The sequence below is a fragment of the Muscardinus avellanarius genome (assembly GCF_963383645.1).
Source record: "Muscardinus avellanarius genome assembly, chromosome: 12".
NCBI classification, from domain to species: Eukaryota; Metazoa; Chordata; class Mammalia; order Rodentia; family Gliridae; genus Muscardinus; species Muscardinus avellanarius.
Genome location: NC_137798.1, coordinates 57,800,110 through 57,820,378, shown reverse-complemented (window position 1 = coordinate 57,820,378; position 20,269 = coordinate 57,800,110). Strand labels below are relative to the sequence as shown.

Here is a 20,269-nt window from a genome sequence, read left to right as displayed (position 1 = left end):
ATAATTTATTGGCACATTGCAATTATACATCATAATGAGGTTCCATGTGTTAGACATATGTACACACAGCTCTTTGTGTGTTTTCCACCATATCCCACCCCACTCTCTTTCTCTCCCTCCACACATGAGTTAGTGAGATTGGCAGTAATACTTTTACATTTGGCTGTAGTGTTATTTGAAGGTTAATTTTCTTTAATATTCTATTCTTTTTTGCCTACGTTCATTCTATTTTAATATTATGCTTATTTAGGCTTTTATAATAATTTTAAAAAGCATGAAACTTAAAGAGATTTGTTATTATGTCTTTTGGGATGGTAGAATCAGATGTTGAACTTTGTTAAGTGATGTTCCTAATTTTTAATTTGCAGCTCTGAGAATATAGAATATGCACATCTCTACTTTTTTCATTGTAAACAAGTCTTGGACTTGGCCCAACAGTGTCGAAGAACACTAATGGAACATTCATTGACTACATTGAACATTCACTTGTTTGTTAAGACAATGAAAGCACCTCTGTTGGTATGTGTCTTATTATCATGTAGTAGATAATTGTACAGAAATTTATTATATTTTGATTCACAGATACTTGTTTTACTTAGATGAGTTCTTTTTACTTTTCCTTGGACATACTCCTTTTATTTCATGAGCTTCAGGAGTAGTTATTTTAAAGATAGAAGATAAGAGTATTCTTAAAATGAAATTTTAATGCCTTGTTTTTTGCATAAATAAAAATATTCTGTAGTAATTGTAATGGTTTCTGGGACTTGGTGATTGTTCACAGATTATAAAGACAACATATTTTTAAAGGAAAGACCTTCTGTGAATTCTTTAATTATTGTTTTGAAAGTTGGTAAATATTGGAACCATAGGACTACTTAGCATTAGCCTCAAACAATTTTATAGAGTCACTATATATAATGGTGACCATCAAAATTTTCTCTCCAAAAGATTAAAGATTTTTCCTGAGCATGTGTAGAACCTTCAATAGATCTCATTCAGTATGTTTTTTTCAAAAAATGACGAAGTATATTATAAATAATTCAGACAATATTGGAAGGTATAAAGAAAAAATTATAAAAAGTCATCCTATTTCATCATTCAGAAATTAACTGTTAGAGATAAACACCAGTTATCATTGCACCCATATAAATAGAAGGATGTGAAACTAGAGATTATGGAACTATTGATAAATATTTTGTTGTCATTAAGAGTTCTTTAGGAAGTATTGCCTGAAATGTTGAAAATGGTTATGAACACATTAAGAAATTTAAAATCATTAAAAATAACTTTATACTTCCTTTTTTTTTTTTTTGGTGGTGGTACTGGGGTTCCTGGAAGCCCTTCTTCCTCCGGGCTACACTCCCAGACCTATTTTATATTTTTTGAAACAGGGTATCTTACGCCAGCGCGGCTGGCTTCGAACCTGCTCGATCCTCCTGTCTCTGCCTCCCAAGCGCGGGGATTACAAGCGTGCGCCACCACGCCCGGCTTATACTTCCATTTTAGATAGAATTAATTGATGTGCTCAGCTTTGAAAGATGAGAAAATTAGCTTGATACATTTTTCATTTTTGCTCCTCCTGCCTTTCTGATTTTTGTTAGTATTATTTTTATACTATTAAAGTCTGTAATATTTATATTCTATTCTGTAACCATAAAGTGTTTCCAACACTTTTAAAAAAGCCTTGCTGCTACATTTAAATAGATTCAGAGCTTGCCAACAGCAATTTTACTGGCTTAATTCCTTAGTTTTTTATTTTAAATAACTTTTTCTTTGGTTGGATTTTGGCTGCAAGGAATTTATTTAAGAAAGCAGTTTTTGGGTTCTTTTCCTTTCCTTTCACAAAGGAGGGAACATGCATCTTTCCATGGGAAGAGCGCCCTCTGAATTCATTTTGATGTCCAATTTGAGGGAGGTAGTTTACTATTCTTCACTATTTCTCTCTAGCCTCATTTCCTTCTCTTCAAATTGTCATGTATTATTAATAATTCTTAGGATTTTGTCTGCATATCTGTAGTGGGCAGGATTATGACTTGTACCAAGCTTACTAAAATTTTTCTGTTTGTTTTCTTGCTATAACATTCTGGCATGAAGTTGCACCTCTTTCCTTGAGTTTCTACTCATGACTTTTCTTTTGCTGTGTTTTGAAAAATATATTTTTCTCTTTTAAGTAGGTACTGCCATATGAGCTTTTCTGGTCTTATTTCACATTCTGATACTTACCAGGAATTATGTAATAGTATTTTGAAGTTAAAAACCTAAAACTTTGGAGATTTCATAATTACTTGGAATTCAATTAAGCATGGTTTAGCTCAAAAGCATGATATAGCAAAAAAAAAAAAATTAAGGGAACCATTTATATTGTCTTCTCTGTAGCCCCTGTAATACACATTTTGTAAAATACACTGTGAATCTACTCCCTAGAATAATGAAATGCAGGTGACCTTGCTTTAGGCATTGTTCATGCAGAGGGATATTTAGTTGTCAGTCAAAGTCTGAAATGGGACTTGTTTCAACACTCTCATTAAGTGATGCATAAGCATTTTAATTTTAAATTTTACTCTTCCTCGACAACTAGGGAACTGGTAGTTAGGATTTCAGTAGAGGCTTCAGAAATTTGGTTAGACACTGGAATAAGCAGGAATGACCAGTAGCATGAAGCCAAGAAAGATATGATCAACAGAATTGGAAATTAGTGCTGGATTAAAGTGGTAAGGTAAGAATACAGATCTTGGTGTCAGCCTATAAAGGCTTGGCAGAAAAAGGCCAAGAAACAAATTGGTGACCACAAATCACAGAGCAGAAGATGAATGCAGAATGCAGAAAAGGAGATAAAGCCTCAAAAGATTCCTTGGGATCTTGGACAGCCAAGGTTTTACCCCGGTGGGATTAGGAAGATATTAAAGAGTTTTAGCTAGTTTAGTCGTTTTGGTGCTTAAAACATTTGGCCATATTGAGGTTATGTTTTGTTCATAAAGAATTCACTTGAGGCCGGGCATGGTGGCACACATTTGTAATCCCCATGCTTGGAAGGTGGAGACAGGAGGATTGCAGCGGTTCAAAGCCAATCTCACTGGCTTAAGAGACCCTGTTTAAAAAAAAATCATATATATATATATAATTTATATATATAAAATATATTTATAAATATATAATATAAATATATATAATTATATAAATATACATAAATCATATATATTTATATATTTATATATATATATTTTTTTTTTTTTTTAGGTGTCTGGGAGGGTAGTCCATAGGTAGAAGGGTTTCCAGGAGCCCCAGTACCACAAAAAAAAAAAGAAAAAGAATTCACTTGAGGTTAGAAAGCAAACTAAGGTCAGACACTTTTATGGGGAATACGTCATAGGCCAAAATTTGATGCAGTGTGGTTATATACATTTTGATGTCATAGTCAATTAGAAGGGATAGAGAGGTTCTGGTAGTTAATACCTAAATTTGAGGAATTATTATAAGTTCTTCCTACAAGCCTTGTTAGTAGTTGATTTTATTTTAGTTCTTATTCTTTCACAGGTAATTATTTCACTGGTAATTATTTCCCTTTCACATCACCATTATTATTTTCCATATCATATCAGCATTTGAGGTTCCATCATGGTTGGGTTTTATATGACTAGTCCAAGGCTTTACAAACTAGCCTAGGCTCATTAGTTTAGAATCTGAAATAATTTGGTATGCTTACATTAAGCTTATTTATTAATCAACAAAATAGAAAGAAGTATTCAGACTTTTATAGACTGTTGTGTGTGTCTAACCATTGCAGTTATTTGTGTTCATATTTCACTTCTAAGCATATGAAAATTGATATAGTTTGGGTTTTTTGTGATATATTAATCTCTTTTTTTAGATAGAGTACTTAGACAATTATTTTAGGTAGAGAACACAACTGTATCTTATACTCATGTTGTTTAATTCTGTTAAGCTGACAATAAATCTTTAGTATAGAATTTTTATGTGGGCTTCAGTTTCAGATAGATTAAGTGATATTCTGCTGGATATGAAGTTTACCTTACATGTATTCTTAAGGTTTCCAGCAATGAATGCACATGAAAAAATGATTTGATTATTGATAGTCTTGTTGACTAAAACCAAGGACATTTTAGAATTATGATGATTTTCTCGGTGGATTTAGTTTCTAGCTGGTAGATAAAAAGGAAAGCTGTTATCTGTTAAACTTGAAGAATCTTCAAGTTTAAATATCTGGTAAAATGTTAAAATAAGTATAAACTTGTGTGTGTGTGTGTGTGTGTGTGTGCGTGTGTGTGTGTGTGTGTGTGTGTGTGTGTGTTATAGGAGATTGAACCCAGAAGCATTCTTACACTGAGCTATACTCCCAGTCCTTTAAAAAATTTTTTTTTAAATTTTGAAACAGGGTTGCACTAGGTTGCAGAAATCTTATAAGTCATCCTGTGCTCCTCCTTTCTCAGCCTGGGATTACAGATGTGTACTACCATGCCCCACTAAATTTATAACTTTTTTTGTGGTACTCAGTGTGATTTTTGAGAGATAATTTTTAATTCCTAACATTGAGATTCAACTTCTGTGTTAGATAGTGTTTGTTCTTCTTTGCTTAGTTGTTTGCTGGGTAGAAATTCTTGTTTCTCTGGTTCTGGTGTGTATTACTTATTTCTTCTCTGTAGTTAATCTCTGAGTATTTTCTCTAGTGCTGGTTTGGAAGACATACATTCCTTCAGCTTCTCTTTGTTGTGGAAGATTTTTACTTCCCTGTCTGAGAGTTTTGCTGGGTAGAAAATTTTTGGCTGCAAATTTTTTTTTCTTTCAGAGTTTGGAATATGTTACTCTAGGCCCTTCTGGCTTTTATGACTTGGTTTGGGAAGTATGGAGTGATTTTAATTGGTTTGCCTTTGAATGTCACTTGGTCTTTTGTTTTTTTGCCTTTAAGATTCTCTCGTTGGCTTCTACACTGGTCAGTTTGACTATTAAGTGGTGCAGGGAACCTTTTCTCTGGTCTTGTCTAAAGGGGGTTCTATACGTTTCCTGTACCTGTGTATCAACCTCCTGTTCTATGTTTAGAAACTTTTCTGATATTATTTCTTTGAAAAGATTGTTGATCCCTTTGGTTTCACCTTCTATTTCCTCTGCTATGCCAATTATTCTTAGGTCTTTTAAAATGGGCCCATATTTCTTCAATGTCCAATTCATGCTGTTGAATTGTTTTTTCTAAGTTATATCTTTTAGAAGTGAGATTCTATTCTCCATGTGGTCTAATCAGTTGTTTATAGTTTGAATTGATCCTTTCACTTCAATTATTGCATCCTTTATTTCTTTCAGACTGTCTCTAAATTCTTTTCTGAAGTCCTGTATTATTTCTACAGTTACATTCCTGATTTGACCTTCTGGAGATCTCTGCAATTCTGTGTTGTTAGGTTCTGTTATTGTGGGGTTGTGGGAGCTAATTGCTTTCTTGTTATTCCTCCTTCTGATGATTTAGAAATTTGTATCTGTTGCTTTTGGTAGCTTTCTCTTAGTCTTTACATGTCAGCTGTTATATCCAAGGGCAAATTGTGTTGTATGCAACAGTTAAGGTTGAGTGAGGAGGGAAGTGAAGTCGTAAATACAAGAACAGAGTAAAGCCACAGATAGGATCAAATAGAATGAGAGTATAAGTTTGGTAAGGTAGTATATAGTAGAGATTAGAGATAGTGAATATATAGTAGTATTCTAGTATCCAATGTAGTTTTTAGTATAGTGGTATGAAGTGGATTTAATACATGCCAAAGAAGAGAAAAGAAAAGAGAAAAAAGAAAAAGGATGGAGAGAAGAGAGTAGGTATGTACAAAGGAATGAAGCTTGGGAGAGGGGTTGGTAAGAGAGTAAACAAATGAGCATACATACTCATACCAAAAAAAACCCTAAGAAACAAAAAAACAAAACAAAACAAAAATAATGCAACCCTACAAATATATGAATATTCAGAAGAATGGGCCTTTCCAGTCTCTCTCTGCAGACAATAAGTGCCACTGGCACCTTTCCTGCTACAAGCCTGGTTCTCTGAGTCTTTCCAGTCTATACAGATGACCAGTATCAATGGGGTTGAATCTAGTGTTAAGCATTGGTCACCCTCCATGCTTTCTATAGATGTGGAGTCTTGGTCTCTCCCTGCCTCCATTGGTAGCAAATGCCTCTGAGACAGAAACTCAATGTAAGAGTCTGTTCTTCACAGCTAGGGCGGGGTTTGTCTGGCTTTTCCCCATTCACCACAGTTTGGTGGTTTGTGATGATCCTGGAGATTCTACTAGGTGGATCTAATGTTAAGCATAGGTCTCCCTCTGTGCTTTCTGCTGATGCCGAGCCTGAGTCTGTCTTGCTTTGTCTAACAGCAGACTCCACCCTTACCTTCACTGGGTTGCATCACAAAGTCTCAGACCCAGGGAGTTTATCGCAACTGTGCGAGTCCTTGGGGGCACCACTGTGGGCATTCTCCCGTGGAGCTGGCAGCTTCACTTACAGTGTTGTTGCAATGCGTGGTGAATTGGCTGCCACTGCTGCAAGTTGTAGTCAGTGTTTGCTCAGGAGGAACTGATGGCTTACAATTCCAATGATCTGCAGCTGCTTTTATTTCTAGTTCTTGGTTGTTTTCCAGTTTGTCTCTGATGTTGGGTACAGTGAGGCAAGATGGTGCCTTTGTGGCGCCCATGTCTGCGAGGTGGGTGTTTTTTTTTTGTTTTTTCTGCTCTATGATCACTTTTTTCCTTTCACTTTTTACTTACCATTTCCTTTTTATAGTTATAGTGCTTCCTGTCTTTTATAAGAATATTGTTTTTAAGGCATTGGGGATCGTATGTCAGCAGGACTGGTATGTGTTGCTTCCCTTGGTCAACTTCTTTCCAAAAGTCTGTCTCTGACTTTTATATGAGATGGTTTCCTCAGACATTTGTTAGTCGTTGGCTATCTGTTCATGATTTAGAATTCAAAACTAAAAACTTGACTGAAAGTTCTGGGAATGTTGATGAGATCTGTTGATTCAGGTTGGCTGGGCCTGAGCTGCTTTCTGGTGAACCCCATTATCAGTGTCTTTAGGATTTTGGAGGTTTTTAAGATTCCCCAAAATGCATCTTCCATTTTTGGAAGGGCTCTTGGAAGGTATCTGCTATAGTTAGATATAGAATGGCCCCTTGAAGAGCTTATAAGTTGATGTAATTGAATCATGAGAGTTGTAAACCCAGCAGTGGATAAATCCATTAATGGATTTATTTAGATAATTTCATAGGCAGGTAAGGTGTGGCTGGACAAAATGGATACCCTGGGGGTACAGCACTGGGGATCATATATAGTTCTTCCTCATCACTCTCTTCCTTCTGGCCTCCATGATGTGAGGAACACATTTATTTTCCCTCTCTCTGCTTCCTACTGCCCTGCCCTGAGACTTGAGGTCTCTGGCTTCACATGGACTGAAACCGAAGCCATAAGAAAATAAGTCTTCTTTCCTCTAAATCACCTGGTCAGTCTTTTAGATTATACTGTAAGAATGCTGACTGGAACAGTGTCTCAGTCAGCATTTCCACTGCTATAACCCAAAAGACCTAAGCCAGTTGTGGTGGTGCACATTTGTAATTCTAGTACTTGGGAGGTTGAGACAGGAGGATCACAGGTTCAAGGCCAACATCAGCAATTTAGTGAGGCCCTCTGCAACTTAGTGAGACCCTGTTTCCAAATAAAATGGGGCTGGGAGTGTAGCTTGGAGGTAGAATGCATCTGAGTTCAATTTCTAGTACTGCCTCCCCCCCCAAAAAAAATGACATGACCATGAATCTTAGAGGAAAGAAGACTTATTTATTCACAATTTCTTGGAGATTCTTGGTTTAATCCATGTGAGGCCAGGGCCTGGAGCTCAGGGCATGGTGGCAGAAAGTGGGGAGAGGGAGAGTACACGGGCTCTGTCTCTTACATCACAGAGGCTGGAAACATAGGCAGCAAGCAAAGAGATTCAGAAAGAATCTCCCCAGGGATGCATCATCTCCAGCCACATCACACTAATGTAGGTTACCACCCAGATAAATATACTTATCTACTGAAGAGATTACAACCCTCACCTCATGACTCAATTCCATCAACTCCAGACATCAATCTATGAGCTCTTTAGGGGACATTCTGTATGTAACTATAGCATTCTGCCCCTAGTCCCTGAAGAGGTCATGCCCACTTCAGAATTCAGAATGTATTTAGCCAATCACCAAGAGTTACCAAAGTCTTAACAGTTCTGCATCGCTCAAAACTCCCAAAGTTTCCTCTGAGCCTCTTGTCTGTGAACCCCTATAAGATAAAAATAAAAATAAAAAACAAGTTACATGCATCCAATGTACAATGGTACAGAATAAACATTTGCATTCTAAAAGGGAGAAATAGGACCATAGAAAGAAGAAATGGGACCAAAATAGTATCGGAATTCAGCAGGCCAAGTCTTTATTCCTGCAGCTCCATTTCTGGCATCTGGGGCACATGGTGGTGAGATGGGTTCTCCTGTGGGCCTTAGCAGCCCTGCCCTGGTGATTGATCACAATGGTACTCTCTCTACCAGCCTGGCCTCATAGCTTGCAGCTAGCAGCCTTTCCTCAGAGCCATTCTGTTTCTGACATTTCAAAATCATATGGATTTTTCTTGAAACTTTGGCTTCACGCTCACAGCTTCAAATATTGCCCCCTTTGGGCCTGCTTGTAGGTATTTGACCCTGCCGCACAGTACCTGTTTTCCTGGGCCTTCCTTTGAAATCTGGGGAAAAGCCTTCATGACCCCCTTTTTTCAGAAAAGCCAGCATTTCATGAGAACTGTGAACACTCAAATGGACCACCAGCAGGAAAGGTAGTCACACCTTTTTCAATCACATCCAGTTTAATCCTGGCAGCCACCAGGCCCTTTTCATTCACAGCCCCAAGCTCTGGGCCCTTGTTTCTTTGGTTTTGCACTTGGGGTTGAAGTGCCCCAACCACATTCCTTTCTTTGTTTCTATGCAAAACATTCAACCTTCCTTCAGCCAACTTACTCTCTTACACACATCATCTCTTTGGGCCACAGCTTTCTACATGCCTTTCTGGCCAGACTGCAAATCCTTAAAATCTCTATGCTTTGCTTTCTGTTCCTAAAATTTGGTGTACAGTTCACTGAACATGGACATCAATTTTGCTGTCCTGAGATGTCCTGTGCCAGTATAATCAGTCCATCATCTTTAAATTTATCTTCACACAAGGTTTTAGGACATAGGGAGAATGCCAGTATTTTTTTTTTTTTTTTTTTTTTGGCCAACAGAATGTATCATATGTGACTTCTACTCCATTTTTATATGGAGTCCTGTTTACTCTCCAAAATCTCCTGAGCATAGTCTCTACCATCTGCCTTTCTAGCCATGTTCTGGTCCTTCCAGTTTCATCTCATAAAGCAGTTCTGAAGACTCATAATCCACACGGTCAAACTTAGATATAGCCATAGCCCTGCTTCCAGTACCAATTTCTGTTAAGTCAGCATTCCTACTACTGTAATCTAAAAGACCTAGCCATGCAATTTAGGGAAGGAAAATTTATTTGCTTACATTTTCAGAGATTCTGGCTCAGACCATGTGAGGCCTGGGTCTGGAGCTCAGGGAATGGTGGCAGGAAGTGGAAAGAGGGAGAGCACACAGGCTCTGCTCCTCACACCATGGAGGGCGGAAGCAGAGACAGCCAACAAGCAAGGGGATTCAAAGACATAAGCACAGTCCCTAAGGCTCAACCCTCATGACTCACTCATATCAATTCCAAACACCAATTTTTGAGCTTTTCAGGAGATATTTTTTATCTAACTGTAACAGAAGGGCATCTCAATATTCAGTTACCTAATCCTCCCAATTTTGGCATAATATTCAGAGTCTCTGCTGTTTTTCAACAGGCCTAGATTTCTGCTGACATGGAGGAGGGTCAGTTGCCTAAACTCATAGCAGTGGGGAGAGTAATTTAGGGATCTAATTACTTCTCAAAGCTTTGATCTATTTGTTCCTTCTCATGTAGAGCCATCATTCCATTTCCCTTCCAATCTGACTCTTCCAGGTCTGTATATACTTGACACTGATAATTTGTGAACAATTTTAGGATTATATAGTTAAAACTGAGTTGTTTCTTAGTGTATCCTCTCAAGGCCTAGGGTTTTACTTTTTAGAACATCCTATGTCAGTTATGATTCTGTCTTTCAAGTTCTAAAATATTGCTGCCTTTTTCTTTTCCTTTCTTTACATATGAATATTTATCTCTTAAGAAATATCTCACTCCATAGCACAGCGTGATGGCACACACCTGTAATCCCAGTACATAGAAGGCAGGACAAGAGGATCACAAGTTTGAGGCTAGCCTTGGCAACTTAGTGAGACCCTGTCTCAAAAAATAAAAAGGGCTGGGTTGTAGCACAGAGGTAGAAGCTCTCTGGGTTTAACCCTCAGCACCAAAAATAAATAAATAAATAAATAAATAAATAAATAAATAAATAAATAAATACACTCTAGGCTGGGGGTATAACTCAGTGGTAGAACATTTAAGTGTGAGGCCCTGGGTTCAATCAGCACTGAAAACAAAGAAATTTTACTCTTATAGTTTTACTGGGATTTCTGGAAGGAATTAAATTAGATGTGCATATTCAATCTACTGTTTAAATTCATATGTTTCTTAGTTTTTTTGTAAAGTGTCATTTATTATATAAAAATTATTATGTGAATTAGTTATCTGTTCTATTTCCTTTGAAATATTTATCAGTGTCAGTCATACTTTTTATTTTCATTTCTCTATAGTATTTCTATTCCATAGGTATATTATGTTTTATGTTTATGCTTTAATTGTATGCTTAACTTCTTAGAACATTTCTTAGTTTAAACTATATGGGTGCTTTTGAAGCATTAAACTTAGGAAATTATATTACTTTATTAAGGTTGGATTTATTTCACAGACTTGTTTTTGAATTGTTACATCATTAATATGAATTAGAATTTAAGTTCAAATGTTGGAACATTACATTATTATCATTACAATGAAGACTGTTTTGTTTTTCAAATGAAGACTGAAGTTTCTGAAGATCCTCAACAAGTTTCAACTGTTCATCTCCAGCTAGGATTGCCTCTGGTTTTTATTGTTAGCCAACAAGCTACATATGAAGCTGATAAAAGAACTGCAGAATGGGTTGCTTGGAGTCTTCTGGGAAAAGCAGGAGTTCTACTCTTGTTAAGGTATCTAGGACACATTGAATATTCACTATACTCAGCAAAACACTAATATTTTCCTTTTTTTTTTTTTAAATGTGGTAACCTAGTCACATAAAGTCAGATATTGAACAGATCCCAGAATAGTTGGAAGTAAGTACTGAGCTAAAGGCTGTTCAGTAATTATAAGCTTGATTACAATTAGAAAATCTGGTTTGTATTTATATGTAAAATTTCTCAGACTTAACTAAATTTTAACTTTTTTCATAAGTATTTTTTAGTGTAAGAACCACAGTTCTGTTTTAGATTGATATCCTGAATGACTGTTATTCTTCAGATTAGCAACATAAAACATATATTTCCATTTTGAAAAAGGGACTCTTTGGAAGTGAACATCCCTCAGCACATCAATGTGGTCTTCAGAAGAGCAGAAAAGGTTAGTCTGTAAGGCTAGTTCATTTAAAGAAATTTGGCACATGTGGTACTAAAGTAATACATGTTTATTATGGGAAAATATCTGTATATTTTCACTATTCAGATATAATTGGTATTAATATTTTCATTTTTAAAATGCCAATCTCTTAGCCGGGCTTGGTGACGCACGCTTGTAATCCCTGTGCTTGGGAGGCGGAGACAGGATGATGGCGCAGGTTCAAAGCCAGCCTCACTGGCTTAAGAGACCTTGTTTCCAAATAAAATATAAAAAATAGGTCTGGGATTGTAGCCCAGAGGTAGAAGGGTTCCATTCCCAGTATCACCACCAAAAAAAAAAAGCCAATCTCTTTTCTCAAGTTCATATATGTATACTTTTATATTTTTTCTTAAAGAAATTTAGGATCATGTTATGTAGCTTAATTTTTACCTAGAATTACATGTATTTATTTAATTAGTACTGGTAAAAATGGAGACAAACAAAAGTTAAGTAATTTGCCCAGAGTTACAAACCAGGATTTGCACTAGACAGTATGACTCTAAACTCAACATTATATTGCTAATCAGCGCTATAAAGAAAGAAAAATCTGAAGAATTTAACAAATGTGTTAACTAATGTTTTATATATTTATTGTGCATTATTAGATTTGTAATGCAAGTACACTACTTTATATTGCAAGTATCTGTGCCTACTCTAAAGTGTTATTGGATTGGTAATATTAAACGAAGCAGTAAGTGCTTACTTAGCACAGGGCCCAACATGTTAAGAGTAATTGATATTAACTAATATTCTTTAATTCAATATATATTTATTAGGCACTTGAAGTGTTTCATGTACAATCTCAGGCTCTAAGGATATAGATATGAAAACTAAGGTTTTGCCCTTGTAGTGCTACTATACTAGTACAAGAGGTCAAGGAAAAACAATTATGGCTAGAATGTCAAATGGTATTAAGTCAATGAAGGAAAACAAGTTAAGGTGATAGGGTAGTAATCACAGAAGCTGTCACTGAAAAGTTACAATAAAGCAGAGGAGTGAGCCTTTGGGTATGTGAGAAAAGAATATCCTAGACAGAAAGAACCAAAGAGGCCCTGAGGAGTAGAGTAGGCTTTGGCACATTAAGATAGTATTATGAAGAGTTGTGTTAATGCCTGGGATCTTTCATAGTAGCTAAGTGTGCTAGTCAGCTTTCCATGGCTATGATAAACACCTAAGAAAATCAGCTTAAAGAATGAAAGATTTGTTTTAGCTCATGGTTTCTGAGGTTTTAGTCCATGGTTGGCCCAGTCACTTTTGGGCCTGTGGCGAGGCAGTGTATCACTTTCATGGGAGCACATAGCAGAGGAGGCTGCTTACCTCTTGGCAGCCAAGAAGCTAGAAGAGGAAGGAGCCAGGATCTCAATATCCTCATCAACTGTACATACCCAGTGACCTAACTTTCTTCCATTAGGCCCCACATGCTAAAGGTTCTGCCACCTCCCAACATCTCCACAGGCTTGTGACCAAGCCTTTAGCACTGAGCCTTTGGGGATGTTTAAGATCCAAGGCATAACACTAAGCTCATATAAGTCATTTTTATTCACTTTATGAACATTTGTTATGAATAATAACAGGCATACCAAAAAGTAGAAAAAATAGAATGAATACCCATATGCATTCTACCTAGATCAGCAGTGAACAGTTTTCATATTGTATTCATCTTTAATTTTTCTGAAACATTTAAAAGAATGTTACAGATATCATGACATTTTACCCATAAATATGTAGCATGAATCTTTAAAAACTATTGTTATTTTATCTATCTCACAATCTCATTATCATATTTAAAATTATAATATTTCTGGCCAGGCATGGTGGCTCATGCTTGTAATCCCAGCATTTGGGAGGAGGACACACAAAGATTGCGGTTCACAAACAGCCTCAGCTACTTAGCAAGGCAATTTGGAAATCAGTGAGATCCTGTTTCAAAAAAATATAAAGACTAGCTAGAAGTGGTGGTGCACACTTATAATCCCCGCGCTTGGGAGGTGGAGACAGGAGGATTGCGCAGGTTCAAAGCCAGCCGCGCTGGCTTAGGAGACCCTGTTTCCAAATAAAAGAATATAAAATAGGTCTGGTAGTGTAGCCCGAGAAGGGTTCTATCCCCAGTACCACCAATACATACATACATACATACATACATACATACATACATACATACTAAAAAATAGGACTGGGGGCATAGTTCAGAGGTAGAATGCCCCTGGGTTTCATCACCAGTACCACAAAAATAAAATAAAATAAAATAAAATAATAATATTTCTTAAAAGCCTAATCTCAAAATAAGTTCATATTAAAATGTTCAAATTAAAAACAGTCATATTCAAATTATTTTCTATAAATAGGCTTTGGAAACTAAAATCCAATCAAGGGTTATAAATTATATTTAGCATATATTTTCTGAATCTCTTAATATCCTAGATCTGCCTTCCTTTTCCCCCAGATAATGACTTTTGGGATAAATGGGGCCAGTGTTTTCGTATTCTGGATTTATGTGTTTACTTTCATTGTTGTCTACCTTTTTCCTTTGCTTCTTTATATTTTATGTAAATTAGATTTAAGGTTGGTTAACTCCATTAAACAAGTTGCTTAAGGCCGGGCGTGGTGGCGCACGCTTGTAATCCCCGTGCTTGGGAGGCAGAGACAGGAGGATCGCGCAGGTTCGAAACCAGCCGCGCACGCTGGCTTAGGAGACCCTGTTTCCAAATAAAAAAATGTAAAAATAGGTCTGGGAGTGTAGCCCAGAGGTAGAAGGGCTTCCAGGAACCCCAGTACCACACACACACAAAAAAAAAACAAGTTGCTTAAGAATACTTCATAGTACTGGCTTCCTTATATACCATTCTCTCCTAAAGTGTGTAAAGTTTATTTTTCTCAATAATTCAATTGAAGTTCGATCCCTGAGTTAAAGTGAGGACAGCTAATTCTCCCCATGATGAGATGTAGTCTTCTCTTTCCACTAGTAAATAAACAGGAGGAGGAAATGCAAATAATATTATAAGAAACACCAACATTCACCTACCAGAGTGCCTAAATGTGTTTTTAAAGGAATAATATTAAATTTTTATAAGGATACAGGGATCCAAGAATTATCATACACTGTTGGTAGGAGTGAAAATTGGTAAATGAAAATTGGAAAAATACTTGGCAATGTTTATGAAAGCTGAAGCTGTATGTGTCATGTAATCAGCAAATCACTCCTGGGTATGCACCCAACATAAATTCATATGCAGGTGCACCAAAGACAACATTATTTTCTAATCTTCATAGCAGTTTTTTTTTTTGTTTTTTTTTTTTTGCGTGTCTGGGGATGGAATCCAGAGGCATTTGACCTCCGAGGTACACCCCCTGCTCTATTTTTTTATTCTTTATTTTGAAACAGGGTCTCACTGAGTTGCAAAGGGCCTAAGTAGCTGAGGCTGGCTGCAAACCACTATCCTCCTGTCTCAGCCTCCCGAATGCTGGGATTACAAGCGTGTGTCACCATGCCCGGCTCATAGCAGTATTATTTATGATAGCCCCAAACTAGAAATGACCACATATCTACATGTAGAATCACATATCCACGTGTAGAGTGGTTAAGAAAATAAATTAGAGTATACTCATAATGAAAACTTTATAGCTTTGAAAAAATAAACTTTTATGTGGTTTATCAACGTGGATAAACCTCACAATGTTGAACAAAAGAACTAGTTACAAAGAGTATAAACTGTGGATTCATTATATAAAATTGAAAATTAGTGAAATTTATAAATAGTGATTATCTTGATCTGACTGGAATACTATAATAAAATGCTATAAACGTATAAACAAACAGAAATTTATTTCCCACAATTTTGGGAAGTCTTTAAAAAGGTGTTGAAAGATTTGGTGTCTAGTGGGAACCTGTTTCTGGTTCATTGATGGTGCCTTCTCTGGTCCTCACGTGGTAGAAGAGATCAGCTAGTTCTTTACAGTCTCTTTTATAAGGACAGGAATCCCAGTTGTTAGGGCTGTGCCTTCATGACCGAAGCACCTTTCAAAGAGCCCATCTCCTAAAACTCACATAATAAACCTATGTTGAAGAGACTCAAACATGCAAACCAGAGCAGTAATGAAGGTCAGAATAGTGACTGCTGTAAAGGGAGGGAAATAACAGAGAAGGACAAGAAGATGGCCTCTGGGTATCTTAATCCGTGTGGTGGTTATACAGATGTGTTCATTTTGTCACTTTGTAAAAGCTTATCAAACTACACCATTAAAATTTGTGTTCTCAGCTGGGCGTGGTGGCGCACGCTTGTAATCCCCGTGCTTGGGAGGCAGAGACAGGAGGATCGCGCAGGTTCCAAGCCAGCCTCACTGGCTTAAGAGACCCTGTTTCCAATAAAAAATATAAAATAGGTCTGGGAGTGTAGCCCAGAGAAGGGTTTCCAGGAACCCCAGTATCACACACACAAAAAAATTGCTTGCTTTTAATATAATATTAAAAGATGAAGATATATAATGTCAAAGAGCAAGCATGTTTGGAGCTCTCTTATAGCTTTATTACATTGTATAGTTAGAGATAATTTGCTGAAATAATTAATGACCTAAAATTTTTATGTTTTTAAAGTTTAATAATTGGGCATTGCCAGGTGTGGTGGTGCACACTTGTAATCCCAGCATTTGGGAGGCGGAAACAGGAGAATCGCTGTTCTCGGACAGCCTCAACTACTTAGTGAGGCCTTTTGCAACTTACTGGGACCCTGTTTAAAAAAAAAAAAAAAAAGGGCTGTGGATGTAGCTCAGAGGTAGAATGCTGCTGGGTTCAATACCCAATACCACCCCCCCCCCCAAATCTTAATGGAATGATGTTTATCTTAATAGGATAGAATTTTCTGTGGTTAAAATACCTTGGAACAGAGAATAGTTTTTTTTGTGTGTGTGTGTGTGTGTGTGTTTTTTTTTTTTTTTTTTTTGTTCTGTTTTGTCCTGGGAATGAAATTCAGGGGCTTTCTACCTCTGGGTTATACTCCCAGACCTATTTTATATTTTATTTGGAAACATGGTCTCACTAAGTAGCTAAGGCTGGCTTCAAACCTGCACTATCCTCCTATCTCAGCTTCCCAAGTACTGGGATTACAAGTATGCGCCATCATGCCTGGCGAGAATAGTTTTATGTTTATAGCTAAACAGGAAATTGAACTTTTTAGTGAGTTATTTTAGAAGAGGTATTATTTTTCTGTGGAATATCAAAATAACCAATTTTTTATTGGCTCCATTTGCAATAAAGTCAGATATATTGTATTATTTTGAGGCATACCTTTCACTATAGGCCAAGTGTTTCACAGACTTAAGTACAAGGCAGTTGTGTCAAGAAGCAAATTAGACTTTTAATCTCTCTTTTTTGCCATCTTTCTCAATAGTGCACAGTGTATATATAAAGTATGCTTTGGATGCTTTTCTTTTCATAGTAACTGATGAGTCTGTTTCATTTTTATTTTATTTAATTTTAAGAATAAAGTCCAAAGGTTATTTTATTTTAGTGTCAAATACTACATTTTCAGATTAAAATACTTCCCTATATTCTAGTGAATTTTTAAAAAATTAATATGTTTCTAGGAAGCACCAGTGGAATTTTTGGTGTTACATGATATTGATTCAATAATTTCCCATGTGAAAAATAATATGCACATTGAAGATGTACAAGAAGATGAAGATGATGACATGGAAGATCCAGATATTGGTAACAGTTGCTTACTCATCCCCCTTCCTGCCCGGCACCCATACAATCAGTGAAGTTCACAGTACAGTAACTTTTTCAAAGGAAGTATCCACATTCAAGATTCTGTGAAGAAACCTGTAGACATTTATTTTGAATCACTTTATTTATTTATTTATTTATTTGTTTGTTTATTTACTGTGGGTCTGGGGATGGAACCCAGGGGCATTTAACCTCCAAGCTATACCCCCTGCCCTATTTTTTATTCTTTATTTTGAAACAGGGTCTCACTAAGTTGCAGACGGCCTCACTAAGTAGCTGAGACTGTCTGCGAACTGCGATCCTCCTGTCTCAGCCTCCTGAATGCTGGGATTACAAGCGTGCACCAGCACGCCTGGCTATTTTGAATCACATTTTAACAAGTTGATTAAGTGAAATGAAACAAGGATGCTAAATTTCATTTAGTGTGTACCTTTACTGGTACTCATCAGGCTTCTCACTTCAAAGATGTGTACATTTATCTTCCAAATTAGTTTTTTAGCCTGTTTGGCCTGTTCTACATTAAAACTTCATTCAGAAACCACAACATATTTGTGGAAAAAATTTTTTTGGGGGGGTGGTACTGGAGTTCCTGGAAGCCCTTCTACCTGTGGGTTACACTCCCAGACCTATTTTATACTTTTTTATTTTTGGAAACAGGGTCTCTTAAGCCAGCACAGTTGGCTTTGAACCTACGCGATCCTCCTGTCTCTGCCTCCCAAGCACGGGGATTACAAGCATGCGCCGCCACGCCCGGCTTGTGGAAATTCTTTATTCCTATTATGAAATGAAATTATAATAAGTTTTATTGTGTTTGTAAGTTGTAAATGGGCCTGATAACAGAGTGGGGAGTAAATCTGAATAAATTTTAATATTTTATTAATAGTTTTTATTGCTCACACTTACGAGACATCTTTAGTTCTCAGGGCTTTTTGTTTTTAATCATATATTTGCTTTGACTGTTATCCTCTACGTTAGCTAGCTGATGACACCTTCATCTTTTAACTGAAGAGTCTGTTCCCCCTAAACTTACATGCTCTGCAGAAGGCCATAGCAGTGGCATGTGGCGGACCCTAGACTAGAACTTAAGCATCCTGCCATGAGACTTATTATCATTCCTAATCTTCTTTCATAACATTAATTGTATTCTGTCACTCACTCACTTTTCATCTTCTCTATTAGCCTATAAGTATCTCTTCATCAGATTATGTCCTGTTCATTTTTGTGTCCCATTTACTGAGTACTATATTTTATATAGTATCCTTATCATGAGCTCCAAGAAGGAAGCAACTAAAGACATTCTTTTCATGAGGTCCAACCTCATGAAAAACCTATTATGGTCAAAACCTATTTTATAAGTTTAATAGGAGCTTTAACTGTTACTGGTGATCAGTTTCCTGGTTTGAGCTGAGTTTTAGGTCTTTTCTGATCTGCAGGAGTTAAAACCACTTTTTTCTGGAATCTCCATAGCCTTGGCATTACATGGGCAGAACTGGGTTCTGGTCTCTTGTTATCTGTTTCATTCCTCATATGGTTCATGTTTATATGTTCAGAATTAGCAGACTTGTCCCAGCTTCAGTTTAGTAAGATTCCTGTTCTCACTGGGAATTGCCTATTTCAGGGTTTCCTTATGGCCATATCCCCTGTATTGCTTTCTGACTCAGTGGCCTTAGCATGCTCTCTGGTGCTCCCTTCTCTTCTTCTGTCTACTTGCCTTCTCACCTCAGTTTACTTCTAATATTTCTTTTGCAGATTTTCCTTTTTTTTCTTCCATGTTGGCCCATAATACTGCCTGATGTCAAGTCCATATACATAATCTCCCCTCCCTTTTGTACCATTCCCATTTATTCAGGGAAACTAGAAGAGGGCTAGGAAAGAATTTATTGGCCATCTGAAAGAAGAACTCAGAGACAAGTCCCTCAGGAAATGGCCAAAGCGCGAATGAGAATGAAAAGGTCTGGGTTCCACAAAGGGGCAACATGAAACAATAAAAGAAACGTGTGACCACAAGTAGTGTGCATGCGTTGGTGAGCAGTGAGAGCTAGAGAAACATGTATGACCACAAGTAGTGTACATGTGTTGATGAACAGTGAGAGGTAGAGAAACATGTATGACCACAAGTAGTATGCATGCGTTGGTGAGCAGTGAGAGGTAGAGAAACATGTATGACCACAAGTAGTGTGCATGCGTTGATGAACAGTGAGAGGTAGAGATGAGTAAGTTTACAAGTGAGGGCAGTTTATTAGAGACAGTGAAGAAGGAGAGGAAGGATTGGAATAAAATAAGAGAAGGGATGAATTGGGAAATAAGAAGGCCGATAGAAAAATGAGAAATAGGTGAATAAGAAAAAAAATCATACAGTATATAAGAAAATAGACCTTTACTGATTTTGGTATTGTGGGCATAACTATTCAGTGTCACAGAATGTGGTGTTTAAAAATACCTTAAAGTTAATGTAGTGCCACTCTTTAAAAAAATTTTTTTTAGTACTAGTGTAGTGCCACTATAACACAGAGTTAATATTGAACAGTTGAGGCCCAGGGAGTTATATGTATCATAGTTAGAAAATGACCAAATGGTACTGAAATACAAACCTAGAATGACATATTATGACATTAAGAATTGTATGCGAAATAACACATAGTCTATAAGTATCTCTCCACATTAATTCTCTGAATGTACTGTCTTCCTCCCATCCTCTTCTCTTTCATGCGCTACTACAGAGAATTATAAACATATCATACAGTAGATGGGGTAATAGGACACATTTCTTATTCTTCATTACTTGCCCTAGTCACCATCAATGCATGGCTAATCCTGTTATAACCACCCTTCATCCCTTATTATTTTGTAGAAATTCCCAGACATAATTTTGTGCATAATA

The 20,269-nt window shown here is 36.8% G+C and overlaps 1 protein-coding gene across 1 annotated transcript in view; it reads left to right on the top strand.

Moving 5' to 3' along the window:
• TXNDC16 (thioredoxin domain containing 16) overlaps positions 1-20,269 on the top strand; it is a gene marked incomplete at both ends in the record, with an annotated part of 88,861 nt that overhangs the window by 38,454 nt on the left and 30,138 nt on the right. Inside the window, 4 exons of the mRNA XM_080707827.1 lie at positions 369-519; positions 11,055-11,221; positions 11,570-11,630; positions 17,247-17,370. Of these exons, the coding sequence (XP_080563953.1) occupies positions 369-519; positions 11,055-11,221; positions 11,570-11,630; positions 17,247-17,370 (503 nt within the window). The remainder of the gene's footprint in view (positions 1-368; positions 520-11,054; positions 11,222-11,569; positions 11,631-17,246; positions 17,371-20,269) is intronic.